Source organism: Mobula hypostoma, unplaced genomic scaffold (genome assembly GCF_963921235.1).
Source record: "Mobula hypostoma unplaced genomic scaffold, sMobHyp1.1 scaffold_66, whole genome shotgun sequence".
In the NCBI taxonomy this organism is placed as follows: domain Eukaryota; kingdom Metazoa; phylum Chordata; class Chondrichthyes; order Myliobatiformes; family Myliobatidae; genus Mobula; species Mobula hypostoma.
This window is the reverse complement of record NW_026948201.1, coordinates 490,217-514,800: the sequence shown is the minus strand read 5'-3', so window position 1 is coordinate 514,800 and position 24,584 is coordinate 490,217. Positions and strand designations below refer to the sequence as shown.

Here is a 24,584-nt window from a genome sequence, read left to right as displayed (position 1 = left end):
AGAGATGGTGTCGTAGGAGCAGGAGTCGACCATCCGGCCCATCGAGCCTGTTCCACCATTCAATAAGATCATGGCTGATCTGGCCATGGACTCATCTCCACCTACCTGCCTTTTCCCCATAACCCTTAATTCCCCAATTATACAAAAATCTACCCAACCTTGTCCTAAATATATTTACTGAGGTAACCTTCATTGGACAGAGAATTCACCACTCTCTGGGAAAAGCAGTTCCTCCTCATTTCCGCCTGAAATCTACTCCCCCGAATCTTGCAGCTGTTTCCCCTAGTTCTAGTCTCACCTACCAGTGGAAACAACTTTCCCTCCTCTATCATATCTCTTTCATAATTTTGTATGTTTCTATAAGGTCTCCTTTCATCCTCCTGAATTTCAGTGAGTTCAGTCCCAGGTGACTCAATCTTTCCTCATAGTCTAACCCCCTCATCTCTGGAATCAACCTCCTCTGCACCGCCTCCAAAGCCTCTATATCCTTCCTCAAGTAAGGAGACCAGAACTGCACGCAGTACTCCAGGTGCGGCCTCACCTGTACCCTGTACAGTTGCAGCATAACCTCCCTGATCTTAAATTCAATCCCTCTAGCAAAGAAGGCCAACATCCCATTTGACTCCTTGACAGCCTGCTGCACCTGCAAACCAACCTTTTGTGATTCAGGCACAAGCTCTCCCAAGTCCCTCTGCACAGCAGCAAGCTGCAATCCATTTAAATAATAATCTGCTCTTCCATTTCTCTTTCCAGAGTGGATGATCTCGCATTTACCAACGTTGTATTCCATCTACCAGACCCTTACCCACTCACTTAACCTATCTATATCCCTCTGCAGACTCTCCGTATCTTCTGCACAATTTGCTTTTCCACTCAATTTAGTGTCATTAGCAAACTTAAGGTACACTACACTTGGTCCCCTCTTCCACAGAGAGCCTCTGATATGTTAATCAGGCAGTTACAGGCAAAATGTGGCTTGGTTTTAAGCTGGAAGAGAGTTCAAACTGATTCAGGGACATTGCAAGCATTTGGGTTTTGTGAAGAACCATAATCTACTCCGCGTGCATTAAGGTTACTGCAGGAACTTCCAGTGGCAGACAAAAACCTGCTTGTAAAAGTAGATGCCAAGACCATGAGGGAGGAGTTGGCTAATGTGGATTGGGAGCACAGGCTATATGGTGGGACAGCTGAGGAACAGTGGAATACTTTCAAAGAGTTTTTTCACTGTGCTCAACAAAAGTATATTCCAGTCAAGAGTAAGGACAGGAAGTGTGGGGAGAGCCAGCCTGGGGTAACTAAGAAAATAAAAGATAGTATCAAATTAAAAGCTCAAGTGTACAAAGTCGCAAAGAGTAGTGGGAGACTGGAGGACTGGGAAAACTTTAAAAAGCAACAAAGAACAACTAAACAAGAAATAAGGAAAGGGAAGATAGAGTATGAAAGTAAATTAGCACAAAATATAAAAACAGATAGCAAAAATTTTTATAAATATACAAAGCAGAAGAAGGTGGCTAAAGTCAACATAGGTCCTTTGGAAGACGAGAAGGGGAAATTGATATTGGGTGATAAGGAAATGGCTGAGGCATTGATCGACTATTTTGTGTCGGTCTTCATGGTGGAGGACACGTCTAATATGCCAAAGGATGATTTTATGGACGAAATGGGAGGTGAGGATCTCGATAAAATCACTGTCACCAAAGAGACAGTGATGAGCAAACTAGAGGGCCTGAAGGTAGGTAAGTCCCCTGCCTGATGGGATGCATCCCAGGGTGCTGAGGGAATTGGCGGAGAGTATAGTAGACGCGTTAGTAATCATTTATCGAAACTCTCTAGATTCTAGGCAGGTCCTGGCGGATTGGAAGACAGCAAATGTCACACCACTTTTTAAAAAAGGACGTAGGCAAAAGACGGGCAACTATAGGCCAGTTAGCTTAACATCTGTAGTCGGGAAAATGCTTGAAGCTGTCATTAAGGAAGAAATAACAAAACATTTAGAAAGGCGTGGTTCCATTAGACAGATGCAGCATGGATTCAGAAAGGGCAGATCCTGTTTGACAAACTTACTGGAGTTCTTTGAGGACATAGTGAGTGCAGTGGATAGAGGGGAACAGGTGGATGTCGTATACTTGGATTTCCAGAAGGCGTTCGATAAGGTGCCGCACAAGAGACTTATAAGATACGGATGCGTGGAGTCGGAGGAAGTGTATTGGTATGAATAGTGGATTGGTTAACCAATAGAAGGCAGAGAGTTGTTATAAATGGGTGTTTCTCCGGTTGGCGGTCAGTGATGAGTGGGGTGCCGCAGGGGTCGGTGCTGGGCCCGCAGCTGTTTACCATTTACATTGATGATTTAGAAGAGGGGACTGAGTGTAGCGTAGCAAAATTTGCTGCTGACACTAAACTGAGTGGAAAAGCAAATTGTACAGAGGATGTGGAGAGTCTGCAGAGAGATATAGATAGGTTAAGTGAGTGGGCCAAGGTCTGGCAGATGGAATATAACATTGGTAAACGAGAGATCATCCACTTTGGAAGGAATAATAGAAGAGCAGATTATTATTTAAATGGTGAAAGATTGCAGCATGCTGTTGTGCAGAGGGACTTGGGAATGCTTGTTCATGAATCGCAAAAAGTTGGTTTGCAGGTACAACAGGTTATTGAGAAGGCAAACAAAATGTTCACCTTCATTGCTAGAGGGATTGAATTGAAGAGCAGGGAGGTCTTGCTGTAACTATACAGGGTACTGGTGAGACCGCACATGGAGTACTGTGTGCAGTTCTGGTCTCTATACTTGAGGAAGGATATTCTGGCTTTGGAGGCAGTGCAGAGGAGGTTCACCAGGTTGATTCCAGGGATGAAGGGGTTAACATATGAAGAGAGTTTGAGTCGCCTGGGACTATACTCTCTGGAATTCAGAAGAATGTGAGGGGATCTTATAGAAACATAGAAAATTTTTGAAAGGGATAGATAAGATAGAAGTAGGAAAGTTGCTTCCATTGGTAGGTGCGACTAGAACTAGGGAACATTGCCTCAAGATTCAGGGGAGAAGATTTAGGACGGAGATGAGGAGAAACTGTTTTTCCCAGAGAGTGGTGAATCTGTGGAATTCTCTGCCCGGGGAAGCAGTTGGGACTTCTTCACTAAATATATTTAAGATACAGTTAGATAGATTTTTACATAGTAGGGGAATTAAGGGTTATGGGGAAGAGGCAGGTAGATGGAGCTGAGTTTACGGACAGATCAGCCATGATCTTATTGAATGGCGGGGCAGGCTCGATGGGCCGGATGGCCAACTCCTGCTCCTATTTCTTATGTTCTTATGTACCTGCCTAGCTTTTTGGAAGGCCAAAAGGAAAGAAAATTACTGTGCTGCAGATATCTCTGGAGCCATGGCTGGTATGGAAACACCAATACACTTGAACGGAAAATCACACAAAAAGTCGTGGATACGGCCCAGTCCATCACGGGTAAAGCCCTCCCCACCATTGAGCACATCTACACGGAGCGTTGTCGCAGGAAAGCAGCATCCATCATCAGGGACCCCCACCATCCAGGACGTGCTCTCTTCTCACTGCTGACATCAGGAAGAAGGTACAGGAGCCTCAGGACCCACACCACCAGGTTCAGGGACAGTTATCACCCCCTCAACCATCAGGCTCCTGAACCAGAGGGGATAACTTCACTCACATAATCAGAGAAAAGTTCCCACAACCTATGGCCTCACTTTTAAGGACTCTTCATCTCACATTCTCAATATTTATTGCTTATTTATTTATTTATTATTATTATTTATTTATTTTTGTATTTGCACAGTTTGTTGTCTTCTGCACTCTGGCTGAACGCCCGAGTTGGTGCGTCTTTGATTACTCCTGTTATACTGATTATTCTATAGATTTATAGAGTATGTCCACAAGGAAACGAGTATCAGGCTTGTATATGGTGACATATATGTATTTCGATAACACATTTACTTTGAACTTTGAAATTTATCCTGATTTGGAGCTTATAGCTGAGCAGGGAGGAATGTGTTTTTAATAATTCAGTAATATTTGAGTTATATTGTAAATATGTTGTTTGTTCAAGCGTTAATTCATTACAGGTTATACATAAAAATAAGTGATTTGCATATACTACCACGTCATACCAATGCGCCTCACTTAAAAGTAAAAACGAGCATTTGCGATTTATCTCTGGGCCCCATTGTTTTTCATCTAATTTGTTTAACATTTTGGAATTACAAAACAGAATACTCACTACCATAAGAGACCCAGGCTTTATCCCAGGCCTGCACACCCACACCCACCAGGCAAGGCCCAGGCTTTATCCCAGGCCTGCTCCCACACCCACCAGGCAAGGCCCAGGCTTTATCCCAGGCCTCCTCCCCCACACCCACCAGGCAAGGCCCAGGCTTTATCCCGGGCCTCCTCCCACACACCCACCAGGCAAGGCCCAGGCTTTATCCCGGGCCTCCTCCCCCACACCCACCAGGTGTCTGCGGACCCTGACTGAGAAGCCTACGGCCAGACAAAAGACAGACATCCCACCCTGCAAAAACTCATTTCAGGGAGGTAGCACCATCAATTTGCGGGAGACTTTCGGGAGAGGTGGGATGTCTGCAATAGAGTAGCTCCTTAGCAGCTGGCCAGCTAGTTTAAATAACGTTAGCTATGCTAATGAACGAACGACACCTGTTAAACTCAATAGACAATAGAGAATAGGTGCCTTCGAGCCAGCACCACCATTCACTGTGATCACGGCTGATCATCCACTATCAGTATCCAGTTCCTGCCTTATCCCCATAACCTTTGATTCCGCTGTCTTTAAGAGCTCTATCCATCTCTTTTTTGAAAGCATCCAGAGACTTGCCCTCCACAGCCTTCTGGGGCAGAGCATTCCATATATCCACCACTCTCTGGGTGAAAAAGTTTTTCCTCAACTCCGTTCTGAATGGCCTACCCCTTATTCTTAAACTGTGGCCTCTGGTTCTGGACTCACCCATCAGCGGGAACATGCTTCCTGCCTCCAGCGTGTCCAATCCCTTAATAATCTTACATGTTTCAATCTGATCCCCTCTCAGCCTTCTACATTCCAGAGTATACAAGCCCAGTCGCTCCAATCTTTCGACATATGACAGTCCCCCCATCCCGGGAATTAACCTTGTGAACCTACGCTGCACTCCCTCAATAGCAAGAATGTCCTTCCTCAAATTTGGAGACCAAAACTGCACACAGTACTCCAGGTGTGGTCTCACCAGGGCCCTGTACAGCTGTAGAAGGACCTCTTTGCTCTTATACTCAATCCCCCTTGTTATGAAGGCCAGCACGCCATTAGCTTTCTTCACTGCCTGCTGTACCTGCATGCTTACTTTCAGTGACTGATAAACTCACCTCAACACGTCTTTTACAGTCTTAACCCACCATGGGCAATAGAAAAGTCACTGTTGCAAACAGTGCAGCGAGCAACACTGTCATTATTTTGACCCCTATTAGGCAGGGGTACGCTTTAGTGTAGTCTGGGGTGATGTACGTTTTATATTTTTTTTGGAACACTCTGCCATGGCGCGCTCTCTCTCTCTCTCTCTCTCTCTCGTGGTCGCTCGTGCGCTCTCAAGCGTTCTCACTTGCTCTCGCTCTCTCGTAGTCGCTCTCGCGCTCTCTCTTGCTCGCTCTCAAAAAAGTTCATTTCCGTGATATTGTATATAATTTGCGGGCATCAGGGAGTCACCATTGATATGCAGGAGACTCCCGGAACTTCCAGGAGAGGTGGGATGTCTGAAAAGGTATATTTTTTCCATCATTCCACCCACCGCCGCCCCCCCCCCCCACCACCTCCAACCTAAAGGAGAGGCCCAGGTTTCATGTCTGGCCTACTCCCATCCCACCAGGCTGATAAATTTGTAACTCCAGAAACTAGTCGAAAGAGAAACATAGGAAGCCCAGGGGATAAACGCATGTACAGTCGGCCCTCTGTATCCGCTGGGGCTTGGTTCCGGGACCCCCCCCCCATCCCCTGCGGATACCAAATTCCACGGATGCTCAAGTCCCATATATAAAATGGTGTTGTATTTGCATATAACCTACTCGCATCCTCCCGTATACTTTAAGTCATCTCTAGATTACTTATAATACCTAATACAATGTAAATGCTTTGTAAATAGTTGTTACACGGTATTGTTGAGGGAAGAATGACAAGAAAAAAAAAGTCTGTACACTCTCAGTACAGACGCAACCATCGTAGCTCTTCCGGGAATACTGATGCTGCCTCCTGAGGCTGTAGCACTTTACATAGCTGGCCAGCCATCCCTTTACTGGCCTTAAACCCCTTCCTCTCGCTCACAACGCAAGCAGCGAACGAACGAGACGTGAGGCGAACAATGCTGAAACAACGGGTGCTGGAGAGAGAACTCCCGGGGGTTTTTTTCCCCTATCCCGATCCGCGGATGCGGAACCCACGTGTACGGAGGGCTGACTGTACTTTGTTTTCACTTCCGAGAGGCACGCCCTTATGACCTGGTAGCGTGATTCATCTCCTTTTACATACAACCCCTAATGAATTCCATAAACAAAGAACCCAAATCAGAATCGGGTTTACTATCATCAGCGTGTGACGTAAAATTTGTTAACTTAGCCGCAGCAGTTCAATACAATACATAACGTAGCAAAGAGAGAGAAAAAAATAAACAAGTAAATCAATTACGTATATTGACTAGATTTAAAAAATGCGCAAAAGCAGAAATACTGTGTATTTTTTTTAAAAAGTGAGGTAGTGTCCAAAGATTCAATGTTCATTCAGGAATCGGATGGCAGAGGGGAAGAAGCTGTTCCTGAATCGCTGAGTGTGTGCCTTCAGGCTTCTGTACCTCCTGCCTGATGGTATCAGTGAGAAAATGGACATGCCCTGGGTGATGGAGGTCCTTAATAATGGACGCTGCCTTTCTGAGACACCGCTCTCTAAAGATGTCCTGGGTACTTTGTAGGCTAGTGCCCAAGATGGAGCTGACTAGATCTACAACCCCCTGCAGCTTCTTTCGGTCCTATGCAGTACCAGACGGTGATGCAGCCTGTCAGAATGCTCCCCACGGTAGAACTGTCGAAGTTTCTGAGGGTATTTGTTGACATAGAACATAGAAGAACATAGAATAGTACAGCGCAGTACAGGCTCTTCGGCCCACAATGTTGTGCCAACCCTCAAACCCTGCCTCCCATATAACTCCTCCTCTGACCTTAAATTCCTCCATATACCTGTCTAGTAGTCTCTTAAACTTCACTAGTGTATCTGCCTCCACCACTGACCCAGGCAGTGCATTCCACACACCAACCACTCTCTGAGTAAAAAACCTTCCTCTAATATCCCCCTTGAACTTCCCAGCCCTTACCTTAAAGCCATGTCCTCTTGTATTGAGCAGTGGTGCCCTGGGGAAGAGGCACTGGCTGTCCACTCTATCTATTCCTCTTAATATCTTGTATACCTCTATCATGTCTCCTCTCATCCTCCTTCTCTCCAAAGAGTAAAGCCCTAGCTCCCTTAATCTCTGATCATAATGCATACTCTCTAAACCAGGCAGCATCCTGGTAAATCTCCTCTGTACCCTTTCCAATGCTTCCACATCCTTCCTATAGTGAGACAGGCCAAATCTTCTCAAACTCCTAATAAAGTATAGCCGCTGTCTTGCCTTCTTTGTAACTGCATCTCACTCTCTCATCTCCACTTGTGATCCCTCTATGAGGATTGGTATGTTTTCCTTCGTCTTACCCTTCCTGAAGTCCACAATCAGCTCTTTCGTCTCACTGATGTTGAGTGCCAGGTTGTTGCTGTGGCACCATTCACTAGTTGGCATATCTCACCAACTAAGATCCTACCAACAATGGTTGTATCGTCAGCAAATTTATAGATGGTATTTGAGCTCTGCCTAGCCACACAGTCATGTGTATACAGAGAGAGTAGAGCAGTGGGCTAAGCACACACCCCTGAGGTGCGCCAGTGTTGATCGTCGGCGAAGAGGATATGTTATCACCAATCCACACAGATTGTGGTCTTCCGGTTAGGGAGTCAAGGATCCAATTGCAGAGGGAGATACAGAGGCCCAGGTTCTGCAACTTCTCAATCAGGATTGTGGGAATGATGGTGTTAAATGCTGAGGTATAGTCGATGAACAGCATCCTGACGTCGGTGTTTGTGTTGTCCAGATGGTCTGAAGCCGTGTGGAGAGCCATTGAGATTTCATCTGCCGTTGACCTATTGTGGCGATTGGCGAATTGCAGTGGGCCCAGGTCGTTGTTCAGTCTAGTCATGACCAACCTCTCAAAGCATATCATCACTGTTAACGTGAGTGCTATTGGGCGATAGTCATTCAGGCAACCCACATTATTCTTCTTAGACACTGGTATAGACAATTCTTAGACACTGGTATAATTGTTGCCTTTTTGAAGCAAGTGGGAACTTCCGCCTGTAGCAGTGAGAGGTTGAAAATGTCCTTGAATACTCCCGGTAGTTGTTTTGCGCAGGTTTTCAGAGCCTTACCAGGTACTCCATCGGGAGCTTCTGCCTTGCGAGGATTCACTCTCTTTAAAGACAGTCTAACATCGGCCTCTGAGACAGAGATCACAGGGTCATCAGGTGCAGCAGGGATCTTCACAGTTGTAGCTGTGTTCTCTCTCTCAAAGCGGGCATAGAAGGCGTTGAGTTCATCTGGTAGTGAAGCATCACTGCCATTCATGCTATTGGGTTTCGCTTTGTAGGAAATAATGTCTTGCAGACCCTGCCAGAGTTGTCATACATCCAATGTCGCCTCCAACCTCATTCGAAATTGTCTCTTCGCCCTTGAAATAAGCCCTCCGCAAATCATACCTGGTTTTCTGGTACAGGCCTGGGTCGCCAGATCTTGTCTGACTTTCAGCAGACAATGTACCTCCTGGTTTATCCACAATATCTTCACAATATTACACAAATATTACTGAAATATTAAATACACTACGCTCCTCCCCGCTGAGCTATAAACACACAGACACACACACGCGCGCGCACACACAGACACACACACACACACACACACACAGACACACACACATACACACACACACACATACACATACACACACACATACATACACACACACACACACGCACACACACACACACACACACACACACACACACACACTCACACACACGAGTTCTCTGCAAAAGTGTCAGACAGGGGACATGTCTGGAGAGCCTAAGACCTTTGCACATCACTGTAGTAATTTTATGTATTGCACTGTACTGCTACTGCAAAAAAAAACCAAATTTTCATGACTATGTGAGCGACGATAAACCTGATTCTGATATGGGTCTCTACTGTGGACTGAGAGTGGGAAGGGGGCAGGGAGAGGGCAATCATGGTTGGGAAAAGGGGAAGGGAGAGGGGAGGGAGCAGGAAGCACCAGAGAGACATTCTGTAATGATCAATGAATCAATTGTCACGGAAAACTACAGCACAGAAGCAGGCCCTTTGGCCCATCTAGCCCATGCCCAGCCAGTTAAACTGCCGGCTCCCATCGACCTGCACTGGGGCCATGATAGTCCATGTGGCCGTCATCCACGTACCTGTCCAAACTTTGGTTAAGCACTGAAATCGAGCTCTCATGCATTACCTGTGCTGGCAGCTCGTCCCACATTTTCACCTCCCTCTGAGCAAAGACGTTTCCCCTCATGTTCCCTTTAAACTTCTCACCTTTCACCCTTAACCCCTGACCTCTGGTTGTCGTCCCACCCAGCCTCAGTGGGAAAAGCCTACTACCCTATCGATACCCCTCATACCTCTATCAAATTTCCTCTCAATCGTTCCAGGAAATAAAGTCCTAACCTATTCGATCTTTCCCGATAACTCAGGTCCTCCAGACCCGGCAACATCCTTGTAGATTTTCTCTGTACTCTTTCAAACTTGTCGACATCTTTCCTGTAGGTAGGTGACCAAAACTGCACGCAATACTGCAAATTAGACCTCACCAACGTCTGATACAACTGCAAGATAACACCCTGTCTCCTGTACTCAAGACTTTGATTTATGAAGGTCAAAGTGCCAAAAGCTATGGTTATGACCCTAACATGAGGAATTCTGCAGATGCTGGAAATTTAAGCAACACACATAAAAGTTGGTGGTGAACGCAGCAGGCCAGGCAGCATCTCTAGGAAGAGGTACAGTCTACGTTTTGGGACTGAAGGAAAAGCTAGTAAGAGATTTGAAAGTGGGAGGGGGAGGGGAAGGTCCAAAATGATAGGAGAAGACAGGAGGGGGAGGGATGGAGCCAAGAGCTGGACAGGTGATTGGCAAAAGGGATATGAGAGGATCATGGGACAGGAGGCCCTGGGAGAAGGAACCTGTGACGTCCCTTTCAATGAATTATGGACCCATATTCCCAGATCCCTCTGCCCTACCACACTCTGTTGGGGTTCTTTGAGGAAATAACAGGCAGGATAGACAAAGGAGAATTGGTTGATGTTGTGTACTAGGATTTTCAGAAGACCTTTGACAAGGTGATGAACAAGCTACGAGCCCACAGTATTACAGGAAAGATTCTAGCATGGATACAGCAGCGGCTGATTGGCCGGAGGCAAAGAGTGGCAATAAAAGGAGCCTTGTCTGGTTGGCTGCCGGTGACTAGTGTTCCACAGGGGTCTGCGTTGGGACCGATTCTTTTTGCATTGCATGTCAATGATTTGGATGACGGAGATGTTGGCTCTGAGGCAAAGACTGCAGATGATACAAAGATGGGTTACAGGGCCATTGAGGAAGTGCAGAGGCTACAGAGGAATTAGACAGATTAGGAGAATGGGCAAAGAAGTGGCAGATGGAATACTGTGTCGGGAAGTGTTGGCTATTTTCTAAATGGGAAGAAAACTCAAAAACCCAAGGAGCAAAGGGAGGTGGGAGTCCGTGTGCATGATTCCCGAAAGGTTAACTTGCAGGTGCCGACGAAGGCAAAAGCAATGTTAGCATTCGTTTCGAGAGGACTAGAATATAAAAGCCAGGATGTAATTAGATTAGTTTCAACTTTATTGTGACGAGTACAGACACAAAGCCAATGAAATGCATTAAGCATCTGACCAGAAATGCAAAGAATAGTGTTATAACTGCAAATAAAAATGCTACAGCACAAAAATATAAAAGTACTGAGAAGCAATACTGCTTAGCACTGTGATGTGAGGTTCAGCAGTGTCACAGTCTCTGGGAAGAAGCTCTTCCTGTGCCTGCTGGTGCGGGAGCGGAGGCTCCTGTAGCGCCTACTGGATGGGAGGAGAGTAAAAAGTCCATGGTTAGGGTGAGATGCATCCTTGATAATGCTTTTCGCCCTGCCCAGGCAGCGTTTATGGTAGATGTTCTCAATGGTGGGCAATTGGGTGCCGATAATCCACTGGGCAGATTTCACCACACGCCGGAGTGCTGGTGAAAACATGTTGAGACTTTATAAGGTGCTGGTGAGGCCTCACTTGGAGTACTGTGAGCAGCTTTGGGCCCCTTATCTTAGAAAGGATGTGCTGACACTGGAGAGGGTTCAAAGGAGGTTCCCGAAAATGATTCTGGGATTGAGAGGCTTGTGATATAAACAGCGTTTGGTAGCTCTGGGCCTGTACTCACTGGAATTCAGAAGAATGTGGGGTGACCTCATTGAAAACTGTTGAATGTTGAAAGGCCTCGAAAGAGTGGATGTGGAGAGGATATTTCCTATAGTGGGGGAGTCTAGGACCAGAGGACACAGATAGAGTGGATGTGCAGATGAGGAGGAAATTATTTTGCCAGATGGTGGTGAATCTGTGGAATTCATTGCCACAGGTAACTGTGGAGGCAAAGTCTTTACGTATATTGAAGGCAGAGGTTGATAGATTCTTGATTGGTCGGGGCGTGACGGGATACGGGGAGAAGGCAGGAGACTGGGGCTGAGAGGGAATATTGGACCAGCCATGATGAAATGGTGGAGCAGACTTGACGGGCCGAATGGCCAACTTCTGCTCCGATATCTTACGGTCACTGCTGTCTTTTGCAGCTCCAGGAACTAATTGAAATGAAGCACAGGGAGCCTGATGTGTGCTTTGTTTTCACTCAGTGAGGCACACATTTATGACGCGATAGCCTCACAACATATTCCGTTCATGTGCTTATACATAGAACTCACAATGAATCAACTAAACAAACAAAGAATTCTTAATCAAACAATATCTTTACAACATTACTCAAACTTTACAGAAATAATCAATACAAGACACTGCCAAGGTCCAGGCTTAATCTGCGGCCTACTGCCACTCCGCTGCCAGGTGAGGCCTAGGTTTCGGAGAGGCCTCAGCCAGAGCTTGACCTGTGACTCTTCCCTGGGCCCCACTCCCCAGCCTCAGTAACAACCCTTGACCAGCAAAGCCTGGCTCCCGACCTTCGACCACTCCTTCACTCCTCCTCCCTCTAATCACGTCCATACCTGGGCATCGTCGTCCGGACAGAAAGTCGCAGGTTGCTCCCCAGCTGCCATCCCGTTTTGGGGATTGTTGTGACAACCATGGGCGTCAACCTCCATCGAAGGGGCAACGGTGGCTGGGGAGGGTCAACGGGACTGATGGGAGGCCAACCAGAGGTTCAAAGGTCAGAAACAAGACCCGCAGTACCATGAAAACCAAAACCCCCTGCACTCCTCCCCGTCCCCGACACTCCCTCCCCGTCAACCCCTCACTCCCCTACACCCCTCCCCATCTCCGTCACCCCTTCCCTCCCCTACACCCCTCCCCATCTCCATCACCTCCTCCCTCCCCGTCTCCGTCACCCCCTCCCTCCCCTGCACCCCATTTCCGTCACCCCCTCTCTCCCCTACACCCCATCTCTGTACCCCCCTCCCTCCCCAACACCCCTCCCCTTTTATGTCACCCCTCCCTCCACTACACCCCTCCCCGTCTCCGTCACCCCCTCCCTGCCTTACACCCCTCCCTGTCTCCATCACCCCCTCCCTCCCCTACACCCCTCCCCGTCTCCATTACCCACTCCCTCCCCTACACACCCACACATGGATACACACACACACACACACACACACACACACACACACACACACACACGGACATACACACACACACACAAACACACACACGGACATACACACACACACACACGCACACACACACACACACACACATACACACACACACACACACACACACACACACACACGGACACACACACACACGGACATACACACACACACACACACGCACACACACACACACACGGACATACACACACACACACACACGCGCACACACACACACACACGGACATACACACACACACACACACACACACACACACACGGACATACACACACACACACGCGCACACACACACACACACACACACATACACACACACACACACGCACACACACACATGGACACACACACACACACACATGGACACACACACACACACACAGACGGACATACACACACACACACACACACACACACAAACACCCACACACGGACATACACACACACACACACACACACACACACACACACACCCACACACGGACATACACACACAGACATACACACACAGATACACACACACAGACGGACAGACACATGCCGACAGACACAGACACACAGACCCAGCCCCAGCCCCACAGCCCCACAGAGTCGATTCCCACCTGATCCCTGCCCCCACGTACCCACAGACAGACGGAGGGTGTGGGCTGTGAGCCTGAAGGTTCGTGTCTGTGTCCCGTCTCGTCTCCTCTCTCCCCCCACTCTCTGCTTGGCCCTCTCCAGCCTGAAACTGCCCAGTTCCTCTTTCCCAAAGTAAACTTCAGCACTTCCGCCTTGAAACTGCTCCTGACCGTCCGTCCCTCCCTCCCTCCCTCCCTCTCTCTCTCCGGCCCTCCCCCTCTCTCATCCTCCCTCCCTCCCTCCCTCTCTCTCTCCGGCCCTCCCCCTCTCTCATCCTCCCTCCCTCCCTCCCTCTCTCTCTCCGGCCCTCCCCCTCTCTCATCCTCCCTCCCTCCCTCCCTCTCTCTCTCCGGCCCTCCCCCTCTCTCATCCTCCCTCCCTCCCTCCCTCTCTCTCTCTGGCCCTCCCCCTCTCTCATCCTCCCTCCCTCCCTCCCTCTCTCTCTCCGGCCCTCCCCCTCTCTCATCCTCCCTCCCTCCCTCCCTCTCTCTCTCCGGCCCTCCCCCTCTCTCATCCTCCCTCCCCTCCCCCGCCCCCCCCTCTCTCTCTCTCTCTCTCTCTCTCTCTCTCTCTCCAAAGGGATGGGACGCCATCTCCGCCGCCCAGCCCCGTACAAACAACCCCACCACCCCCCCCAGCTGCCCCACCCCGACCGCAGACCCCTGACATAGGAGATTAAACCAGGAATCTGAGCGCATTCCCGGTTTTACCTGACCCTCCCCGCCCATCCCCAGCCACACGCCGATCCCAGTCCTGCCTGAAACGAGGGGCGGGGGGGTGGGGGGAGGGGAGAGCGGGACAGGACCGAGCAGAATGGGTCCCTCGGCCGGGGTCACAGGGGAGGGGTCGGGAATCTTTGACCCCTGGCAGCAAGGGCAGATTTAGTTTCTCGTAAATCAGTGCTGGAGGGGGAGGGGTTGAGATAGGGAGTTGATCAGGTAGAAGGATGAACAGATTTCCTTCCCTCCTTGTCTCTCCCCCTCCCTCTCCTGCCCTCTATCCTCTCTCCATCTCCCTCCCTCCCTCTCCCCCATTTCCCAACCCTCTCTCTCCCCCACTCCTCCCCCTCACCTTCCCCCTCTCTCCTCCTCTCTCACCCCCACCTCCCTCCCTCCCTCTCGTTCTCTCACTCCATCTCTCTCTCTCCGACTCCCCTGTCACCACTTCCCACCCTCTCACCTGCCATTCTCTCTCCTTCTCTCTCTCCCACTTCTGTCCCTCTCTCTCTCTCATCCTCTTTCTCCCTCAGTATCTCCCACCCTCTCCCTCCCCCTCGCTCTCACTCTTCTCTCCCACCATCCCTCCTCTCTCCGTTACAGGAGGGGTTTGGGGTGGGGGGGGACTTTGGATAGGGTGCACAGGCGGTTCACCAGGATATTCCCTGGATTCGAGAGCGTGGACAAACTCGGACAAACTCGGACTGAATTCTCCAGAGAGACGGAGGCAGATGGGGAGATCTGATAGAGGTTTGTAACATCACAGGAGGCATGGGTGGAACGGACAGGGAAAGTTTAGGACCTTATTCCCCAGAGCAAAGGAGAATGGGGTGGGTGATTTGATTGAGGTATACAAAATGTTGAAGGATAAAGTGAGGGTAAGTTGGAGCAGGCTGTTTCCATTGCAGATGGTTGAGTCGACAACGAGAGGTCATGGGTTAAGAGTGAAAGGTGAAATGTAACACCAACTCTAATGGGACAGGAACAGGGTGATGAGCCGATGGGTCTGTCTCTGTGGTAGAGTGTCTGTGACTGACTCTAATGGGACAGGAACAGGGTGATGGGCCGATGGGTCTGTGTCTGTGTTAGAGTGTCTGTAACTGACTCTAATGGGACAGGAACAGGGTGATGGGCCGATGGGCCTATGTCTGTGTAGTTGTGTCTGTGACTGACTCTAATGGGACAGGAAGAGGGTGATGGGCCGATGGGTCTGTCTCTATGTTGTTCTGTCTGTGAGTGACTCTAATGGGACAGGAACAGGGAGATGGGCCGACGGGTCTGGCTCTGTATTGTTCTGTCTGTGATTGACTCTAATGGGACAGGAACAGGGTGATGGGCCGATGGGTCTGACTCTGTGTTGTTGTGTCTGTGACTGACTCTAATGGGACAGGAACAGGGTGATGGGCCGACGGGTCTGTCTCTATGTTGTTCTGTCTGTCACTGACTCTAATGGGACAGGAACAGGGAGATGGGCCGATGGGCCTGTCTCTGTGTTTTTCTGTCTGTCACTGACTCTAATGGGACAGGAACAGGGTGATGGGCCAATGGGTCTGTGTCTGTGTTGTTGTGTCTGTGACTGACTCAAATGGGACAGGAACAGGGTGATGCGCCGATGGATCTGCGTCTGGTTGTTGTGTCTGTGACTGACTCTAATGGGATAGGAACAGGGTGATGGACCGATGGGTCTGTGTTGGAGTGTCTGTTACTGACTCTAATGGGACAGGAACAGGGTGATGGGCCCATGGGTCTGTCTCTGTGTTAGAGTGTCTGTGACTGACTCTAATGGGATAGGAACAGGGTGATGGGCCAATGGGTCTGTCTCTGTGCTGTTGTGTCTCTGACTGACTCTAATGGGACAGGAACAGGGTGATGGGCTGATGGGTTTGTCTCTATGTTGTTCTGTCTGTGAGTGACTCTAATGGGACAGGAACAGGGTGATGGGCCGATGGGTCTGTCTCTATGTTGTTCTGTCTGTGAGTGACTCTAATGGGACAGGAACAGGGTGATGGGCCGATGGGTCTGGCTCTGTGTTGTTCTGTCTGTGACTGACTCTAATGGAATAGGAACAGGGTGATGGGCCGATGGGTCTGTCTCTATGTTGTTCTGTCTGTGACTGACTCTAATGGAATAGGAACAGGGTGATGGGCCGATGGGTCTGTCTCTATGTTGTTCTGTCTGTGAGTGACTCTAATGGGACAGGAACAGGGTGATGGGCCGATGGATCTGGCTCTGTGTTGTTCTGTCTGTGACTGACTGTGTCAGGGCCGGAACATTGGGAAGAGGATGTGAGAGACAAGTTTATTTCTGGTGTATGAGAGCATCTGCTCTCGCGTGCGGACATCTGGGTTTTCAGTCGAGCTGAGAAAGGAAGTCTGAAGAATCCGCAGTTTGGGAGGGTGTGGCGAAGTTTCCTCTGTTTGCCCCCTTCCAGTCGAGCGTCGTCCTCATTTGGGGATCCCGGCTTTCTGAACGTGGCCCTAGGTTGAGATGTCCAATGGTGTGCTGGTCACTGTTGGTTGAATGTCCAGTTCTGAGGTCATCTCGCCAAGCCTGCATCTGGCCTGCGTCTGGGAATATCATTTGGTGCAGGAGTCTTCAGAGGTGCTGGCAGCTCGTTCCACACTCTCACCTCCCTCTGAGTGAAGAAATTTCTCCTCATGTTCCCCTTAAACCTCTCACCTTTCACCCTTAACCCATGACCTCTGGTTGTCGTCCCACCCAACCTCAGGGTAAATACAAGCAGGCTTTTTCCACGATCTATACCCCAACCTATAGGCAAGGATAGCATGTGCATGAAGCCTTGGTTTTTGACAGATATTGAGGCCCTGGTTAAGAGAAAAAAGTAGGTGTTTAGCAGGCAGGAACATATGAGATCCTTGTGGAGTGTAAGAAATGCAAGAGAATGCTTAGAGGTAAATCAGGAAGCCGAAAGAAGACATGAGCCCCTAGCAGACAAGGTGGAGTAGAATCCTGAGAAATTCCACTGATATGTTAAGAGTTCAGCAGAGGAGGACAAAGGGCTTAATTAGGAAGGGGAAAAAAGATTATGAGAGAAAACTGGCAGAGAACATAAAAACGGACTGTAAAAGCTTTTATAGATATGTAAAAAGGAAAAGACTGATAAAGACAAATGTAGGTCCCCTGCAAACAGAAACAGGTGAATTGATTATGGGGAGCAAGGACATGGCAGACCAATTGAATAATTACTTTGGTTCTGTCTTCACTAAGGAGGACATAAATAATCTTCCAGAAATAGTAAGGGACAGAGGGTCCAGTGAGATGGAGGAACTGAGCGAAATACATGTTAGTAGGGAAGTGGTGTTAGGTAAATTGAAGGGATTGAAGGCAGATAAATCCCCAGGGCCAGATGGTCTGCATCCCAGAGTGCTTAAGGAAGTTAGAAGATTGAGGGGGGATCTGATTGAAACGTATAAGATCCTAAAGGGATTGGACAGGCTAGATGCAGGAAGATTGTTCCCGATGTTCTGTGGAATTCTCTGCCACAGCAAACTGTTGAGGCCAGTTCATTAGCTATGTTTAAAAGGAAGTTAGATATGGCCCTTGTGGCTACAGGGGTCAGGGGGTATGGAGGGAAGGCTGGGTTCTGAGTTGGATGATCAGCCATGATCATAATAAATGGCGGTGCAGGCTCGAAGGGCCGAATGGCCTACTCCTGCACCTATTTTCTATGTTTCTATGTTTCTATGTAAAACGATTGACAGGGACAAAATTTTGGTAGGACTAATCAAAATAGGACATACATGGTAAATGGTAGGGCATTGAAGAATGCAGTAGAACAGGGGGATCTGGGAATAATGGTGCATAGTTCCCTGAAGGTGGAATCTCATGTGGATAGGGTGGTGAAGAAAGCTTTTGGTATGCTGGCCTTTATAAATCAGAGCATTGAGCATAGGAGTTGGGATGTAATGTTGAAATTGTACATGGCATTGGTGAGGCCAAATTTGGAGTATTGTGTACAGTTCTGTTCACTGAATTATAGGAAAGATGTCAACAAAATAGAGAGGGTACAGAGAAGATTTACTAGAATGTTACCTGGGTTTCATCACCTAAATTAGAGAGAAAGGTTGAACAAGTTGGGTCTTTACTCTTTGGAGCGTAGAAGGTTGAGGGGGGACTTGAAAGAGGTGTTTAAAATTATGAGGGGGATTGACAGAGTTGACGTGGATAGGCTTTTTCCACTGAGAGTGGGGGAGATTCAAACAAGAGGACATGAGTTGAGAGTTAAAGGGCAAAAGTTTAGGGGTGACATGAGGGGGAACTTCTTTACTCAGAGAGTGGTGGCTGTGTGGAACGAGCTTCCAGCAGAAGTGGTTGAGTCAGGTTCGATTTTGTCGTTTAAAGTTAAATTGAAGAGATATACGGACAGGAAAGGAATGGAGGGTTATGGGCTGAGTGCGGGTCAGTGGGACCAGGATAGGGTAAGAGTTCGGCACGGACTAGAAGGGCCGAGATGGCCTGTTTCCGTGCTGTAATTGTTATATGGTTATAAAATTGGTCCTCTGGAAGATCAGAATGATAATCCGTGCATGGAGCAAAAAGGGATGGGGGAGATTTTCATCTCTGATAAAACTGGTGGGCCGCGCCAATGGCCTTTGGAACTGCCTGCTTTAGGAGGCTGGAGAACAAAACCAGAGGGAAAGAATTTTAACAAAGGCAAATGTCTCACTCTCGGAAAAAACTGGAATTCGAGTGGAAGCAAGGTGAGAGAGCAGAAACCTGATTGGATGAGGTCTAACCAATCAGGAGGGACGGACGTCGGGGGTATAAATACCATCAGACTGGACGTGTCCAGGCATCACCCCCCGATGAAGATGGCGGAGTTTGTCATCAGAACGTGGGTTACAATCGACATCTTTGTCCCTGTAGCTATGAGGACCAAGGTAGCACGCCTGAGCGACTGGTGCCCTGTCGCACTCACCTCAATTATAAGCAAATGCTTTGAGAGGTTGGTCAAAGACTACATCTGCAGCGTGCTAGCACCGACACTGGACCCCCCTACAATTCGCCTACCGACGGAACCGGTCTACCGATGACGCCATAGCCACAGCGCTACACACTGTCCTCACTCAACTGGAGGAGAGGCCACACTTGGAGTACTGTGTCCAGTTCTAGTTGCCTCACTATAGGAAGGATGTGGAAGTATTGGAAAGGGTACAGAGGAGATTTACCAGGATGCTGCCTGGTTTAGAGAGTATGCATTATGATCAGAGATTAAGGGAGCTAGGGCTTTACTCTTTGGAGAGAAGGAGGATGAGAGGAGACATGATAGAGGTGTACAAGATAATAAGAGGAATAGATAGAGTGGACAGCCAGCGCCTCTTCCCCAGGGCACCACTGCTCAATACAAGAGGACATGGCTTTAAGGTAAGGGGTGGGAAGTTCAAGGGGGATATTGGAGGAAGGTTTTTTACTCAGAGAGTGGTTGGTGCGTGGAATGCACTGCCTGAGTCAGTGGTGGAGGCAGATACACTAGTGAAGTTTAATAGACTACTAGACAGATATATGGAGGAATTTAAGGTGGGGGGTTATATGGGAGGCAGGGTTTGAGGGTCGGCACAACATTGTGGGCCGAAGGGCCTGAACTGTGCTGTACTATTCTATGTTCTATGTTTACTCCCTTCACTCCGATAACTGTACCGTCACACACTGCTCCAATCTGCTGATCAGATTCGCAGATGACACGACTTTGATCGGCCTTCTTTCTAGCGGTAATGAGACAGCCTACAGAGTAGAGCTTGACACCCTGACATGGTGGTGCAGAACAGCAGCCTCTCCCTCAAGAGCTGATCGTGGATCACAGGAGGAACGGAGACAGGCTCGGGCCTGATCAACATCAGTGGGTCTGCAGTTGGGAGGGTGATTAGTTTCAAGTTCCTCAGTATACACATCACTGAACATCCCACCTGGACCGTGCACACCGGCTTGGTGGCTAAAAAAAGCACAACAGCGTCTCTTCCACCTCAGGCGACTGAAGAAGTTTGGCATGGGCCCCCAGATCCTCAAGACCTTCTACAGGGGGAACCATGGAGAGCACCCTGACTGGCTGTATCACCACCTGGGACGTGAACTGCACCAACCCTGATCACTGGGCACTGCAGAGAGAGTGGTACGGACAGCCCAGCGCATCTGTAGATGTGAACTTCCCTCCTCTGAGGACATTTATAGCAGCAGTTCTATGAAAGAAGGGCTGGAAGGTCACTGGGTCACCAGTCACCCCGACGGTAAACTGCCCCAGCTGCTTCCGCCTGGCGACCGGTATCACAGCGTTAAAGCCCGGGCTGACAGGCTGTGGGACAGCTTCTTTCTACAAGCCTTTAGACTTTTAAATTCACGTTTGTAATTACGACGGAGTCACCACGCAAAGATTTTTACTCCCTCGCGTTGTGGGGTGGATGTAAGATTTAAATAAATGCATAACATTCTAGCCCTCTCAAAATGAATCCTAATATCGCATTTGTCTTCCTCACCACCGAATCGATCTGCAAATTAATCTTCAGGGAGCCCTGCACGCAGTCTCCCGAGCCCCTTTGCACCTCTGGTTTTTGGAATATTCTCCACATTTTGAAAATAGGCCGCGCCTTCACCCTTTCCACCAAAATGCTCGACCTTGTACTTCCTGACACTAATCCATCGGCCACTAGTTTGCCCGTCCTCCTCATTCCTGCCAAAGTCCCTCTGCGGCCTCTCGACTTCCCCAAAACCGTCTTCCCCTCCTTCTGTCTCCGTATCGCTCTGCAAACTTGGCCACTTGCCATAGCCCCTGTATAGATTACAGAGGAGGTGTTGTTTGCTGCTTTGAGAAAAGTCAGGCTGAATACATCCCAGGGTCTGACAAGGTGTAACCCTCCGAACCTGTGGGAGGCAAGTTCAGGAACTGCAGGAGCCTGACGATCAGAGGGTAGCCAACGCCGTTCAGTCTCTGAACATACACCAGGATATTATAGGCCGCTGAGCCTGACATCAGCACTGGCTAAGTAATTGGGAAGGTGCTCTAAGCATTTGGATAGACGTGGACTGATTACGAATAGTCAGCATGGCCTCATGCATGATAGATCATGTCTGACCAATCTTCTACAGTTCTTCGAGGAAGCTTCCAGGAAAGCTGATGACAGGCAAGGCAGTGGATGTTGTCTACATGGACCTTAGCAAGATCTTTCTCAAAGTCCCGCATGGTCAGGAATGTTCAGTCACTTGGCATTCAGGACGAGGCGGTCCAACAGATGAGACATTTGCTTCACAGGAGATGGCCGGAGGCCTGCGATTATCAGTGAATCTCAGGGATCGGTGCTGGGGCCCATTTTCATTTGTCATCTGGATGATGACGTGGTCAATGGCGGACAGAGCGAAACGATCTCCCAGCCTTGCATCGGGTCTCGCCAATATATAGAAGGCCGCATCGGGAACACCGGACGCAGTATATCACCCCAGCCAACTCTCAGGTGAACTGTCGCCTCACCTGGAAGGACTGTCTGGGGCCCTGACTGGTGGTGAGAAAGTCCGCCAGAGAAAGCAGGATCTCCCAGTGGCTACACATTTTAATTCCAAGTCCCATTCCCATTCTGATATGTCTATCCACGGCCTCCTCTACTGCCAAGATGAAGCCACACTCAGGTTGGAGGAACAACACCTTATATTCCGTCTGGGTAGCCTCCAACCTGATGGCATGAACATTGACTTCTCTAACTTCCGTTAATGCCCCACCTCCCCCTCGTACCCCATCCGTTATTTATTTATTATTGTATTTTTTTTCTCTCTCTCCTTTTTCTCCATCTGCCCCTCTCACTATACTCCTTACCCATCCTCTGGGCTTCCCCACTCCCCCTTTCTTTCTCCCTAGGCCTCCTGTCCCATGATCCTCTCGTATCCCTTTTACCAATCACCTGTCCAGCTCTTGGCTCCATCCCTCTCCCTCCTGTCTTCTCCTATCATTTTGGATCTCCCCCTCCCCCTTCCACTTTCAAATCTCTTACTACCTCTTCCTTCAGTTGGTCCTGACGACGGGTCTCGGCCTGAAGCGTCGACTGTACTTCTTCCTAGAGGTGCTGCCTGGCCTGCTGTGTTCACCAGCAATTTTTATGTGTGTTGCTTGAACTTCCGGCATCTGCAGATTTCCTCGTGTTAGGGTTGTATAGAAAGCTTTTGGCACATTGGCCTTCACAAATCAAAGTACTGAGTACAGGAGACGGGATGTTAAGTTGATGTTAAGTATAAGCCCCTAACTTGGAGTATTGTGGGCAGTTTTGGTCATCTAGCTACAGGAAGGATGTAAACAGGGTTGAAAGAGTACAGAGAAAATTCACAAGGACGTTGCCGAGTCTGGGGGACCTGAGTTATCAGGAAAGATTGAATAGTTTAGGACTTTATTACTGGGAATGTACAAAACATTTCACGACGTGTCAGCGATGGTAAACCTGATTATGATTCTGACAATTATTTTACAAAATACAAGTGTAAACAAAGTTTGTAGATTAGTTTGATAACAGGTGCTGTTGGGTGGTTGAACAGAGGATGCTTCTATGCAAACATACGTTTATAAAGGCTGTCATCCAATCTGGGGCTGGAGGAATTCAGCAGGTCGGACACCGTCCGAATGAAGACCAGAAGCGAAGACCACAAGTTATAGGAGCAGAATTATAACGTGTGGCCCTTCGAGTCTGCTCCACCATTCATCCTGGCCGATGCATTTTCTCTCTCCATGCCAGTCTCCTGCCTTCTCCCCGTCTCCCCTCATGCCCTGAGACCAAACAAGAATCTGTCAACCTCTGCCTTCAATACACCCAGTGACTTTGCCTCCACACCCTCCTTCACTCTCTGGCGAAGGAAATTACTCCATATCTCCATTCTAAAAGGACATCTCTCTATTCCGAGTCTGTGTCCTCTGGTCCGAGACTCCCCCACCATAGGAAACATCCTCTCCATATCCGCTCTATCTGTGTCCTCTGGTCCAAGACTCCCCCACTCTAGGAAACATCCTCTCCACATCCACTCTATCTATGTCCTCTCGTCCTAGACTCCCCCCACTACAGGAAACATCCTCTCCACATCCACTCTATCTGTGTCCTCTGGTCCTAGACTCCCCCACTACAGGAAACATCCTCTCCACATCCACTCTATCTGTGTCCTCTGGTCCTAGACTCCCCCCACTACAGGAAACATCCTCTCCACATCCACTCTATCTGTGTCCTCTGGTCCTAGACTCCCCCACTACAGGAAACATCCTCTCCACATCCACTCTATCTGTGTCCTCTGGTCCTAGACTCCCCCACTACAGGAAACATCCTCTCCACATCCACTCTAACTGTGTCCTCTGGTCCTAGACTCCCCCACTACAGGAAACATCCTCTCCACATCCACTCTGCGTCCTCTGGTCCTAGACTCCCCTACTACAGGAAACATCCTCTCCACATCCACTCTATCTGACGAAGGGTCTCAGCCTGAAACGTCGACTGTACCTCTTCCTAGAGATGCTGCCTGGCCTGCTGTGTTCACCAGCAACTTTGACATGTGTTGCTTGAATTTCCAACATCTGCAGAATTCCTGTTGTTTGCCCTTTTGCCCACGTCTGGCCCATATCCCTCTAAACCTGTCCTATCCGTGTTCCTGTCCGAGTGTCGTTAACGTACCTGCCTTGATCGACCACTTCCTCTGCCAGCTCGTTCCACGGACGAGTCACCCTCTGGGTGAAAAAGTTGCTCCTCAGGTCCGCCCCCTCACCTTAAACCTGTGCCCTCTGGTTCCTGATTCCCCAACCCTGGAGAAAATTCTGTGCACATTCACCCTATCTGTGCCCCTCGTGGTTTTACACACCTCTGTAAGGTTACCCCTACGCTCCAGGGAATAAAGTCCCAACCCGCCCGACCTCTCTCCGTAACTCAGTCCCTCAAGTCCCAGCAACATCCTCATAAATCTCCTTCTGCACTCTTCCCAGCTCGACGGCATCTTTCCCACAGCAGGGCGACCAAAACCGAACAAGGTACTCCAAGTGCGGCCTCACCGATGTCTTGTACATCTGTGATGTGACCTCCCGTCTCCTGTACTCGGTATCCTCAGTTAATGTTAGGATATGCAATTGAAAAGATACAATGGGTAGGAGAATCCAGGGAAGAGCTGCAGAGATGGGAGAGGTATAGGGGAGGGAGGGGGTGATGGAGAAGGGGAGGG

The 24,584-nt window shown here is 48.9% G+C and overlaps 1 protein-coding gene across 2 annotated transcripts in view; it reads right to left on the bottom strand.

The window, feature by feature from the left end:
- The window catches only part of unc93b1 (unc-93 homolog B1, TLR signaling regulator), a 50,937-nt gene extending 37,087 nt beyond the window's left edge, over nt 1-13,850 (bottom strand). The window contains exons 1-2 of one of the 2 annotated variants that reach the window (XM_063039727.1): nt 13,668-13,850; nt 12,447-12,578 (exon numbers count right to left, since the gene is read on the bottom strand). In XM_063039727.1, coding sequence (XP_062895797.1) covers nt 12,447-12,542 — 96 coding nt within the window. In that variant the 5' untranslated portion in view covers nt 12,543-12,578; nt 13,668-13,850. The remainder of the gene's footprint in view (nt 1-12,446; nt 12,579-13,667) is intronic. The other variant, XM_063039726.1, reaches the window with a different exon arrangement.
- Nucleotides 13,851-24,584: the final 10,734 nt, after the last annotated feature.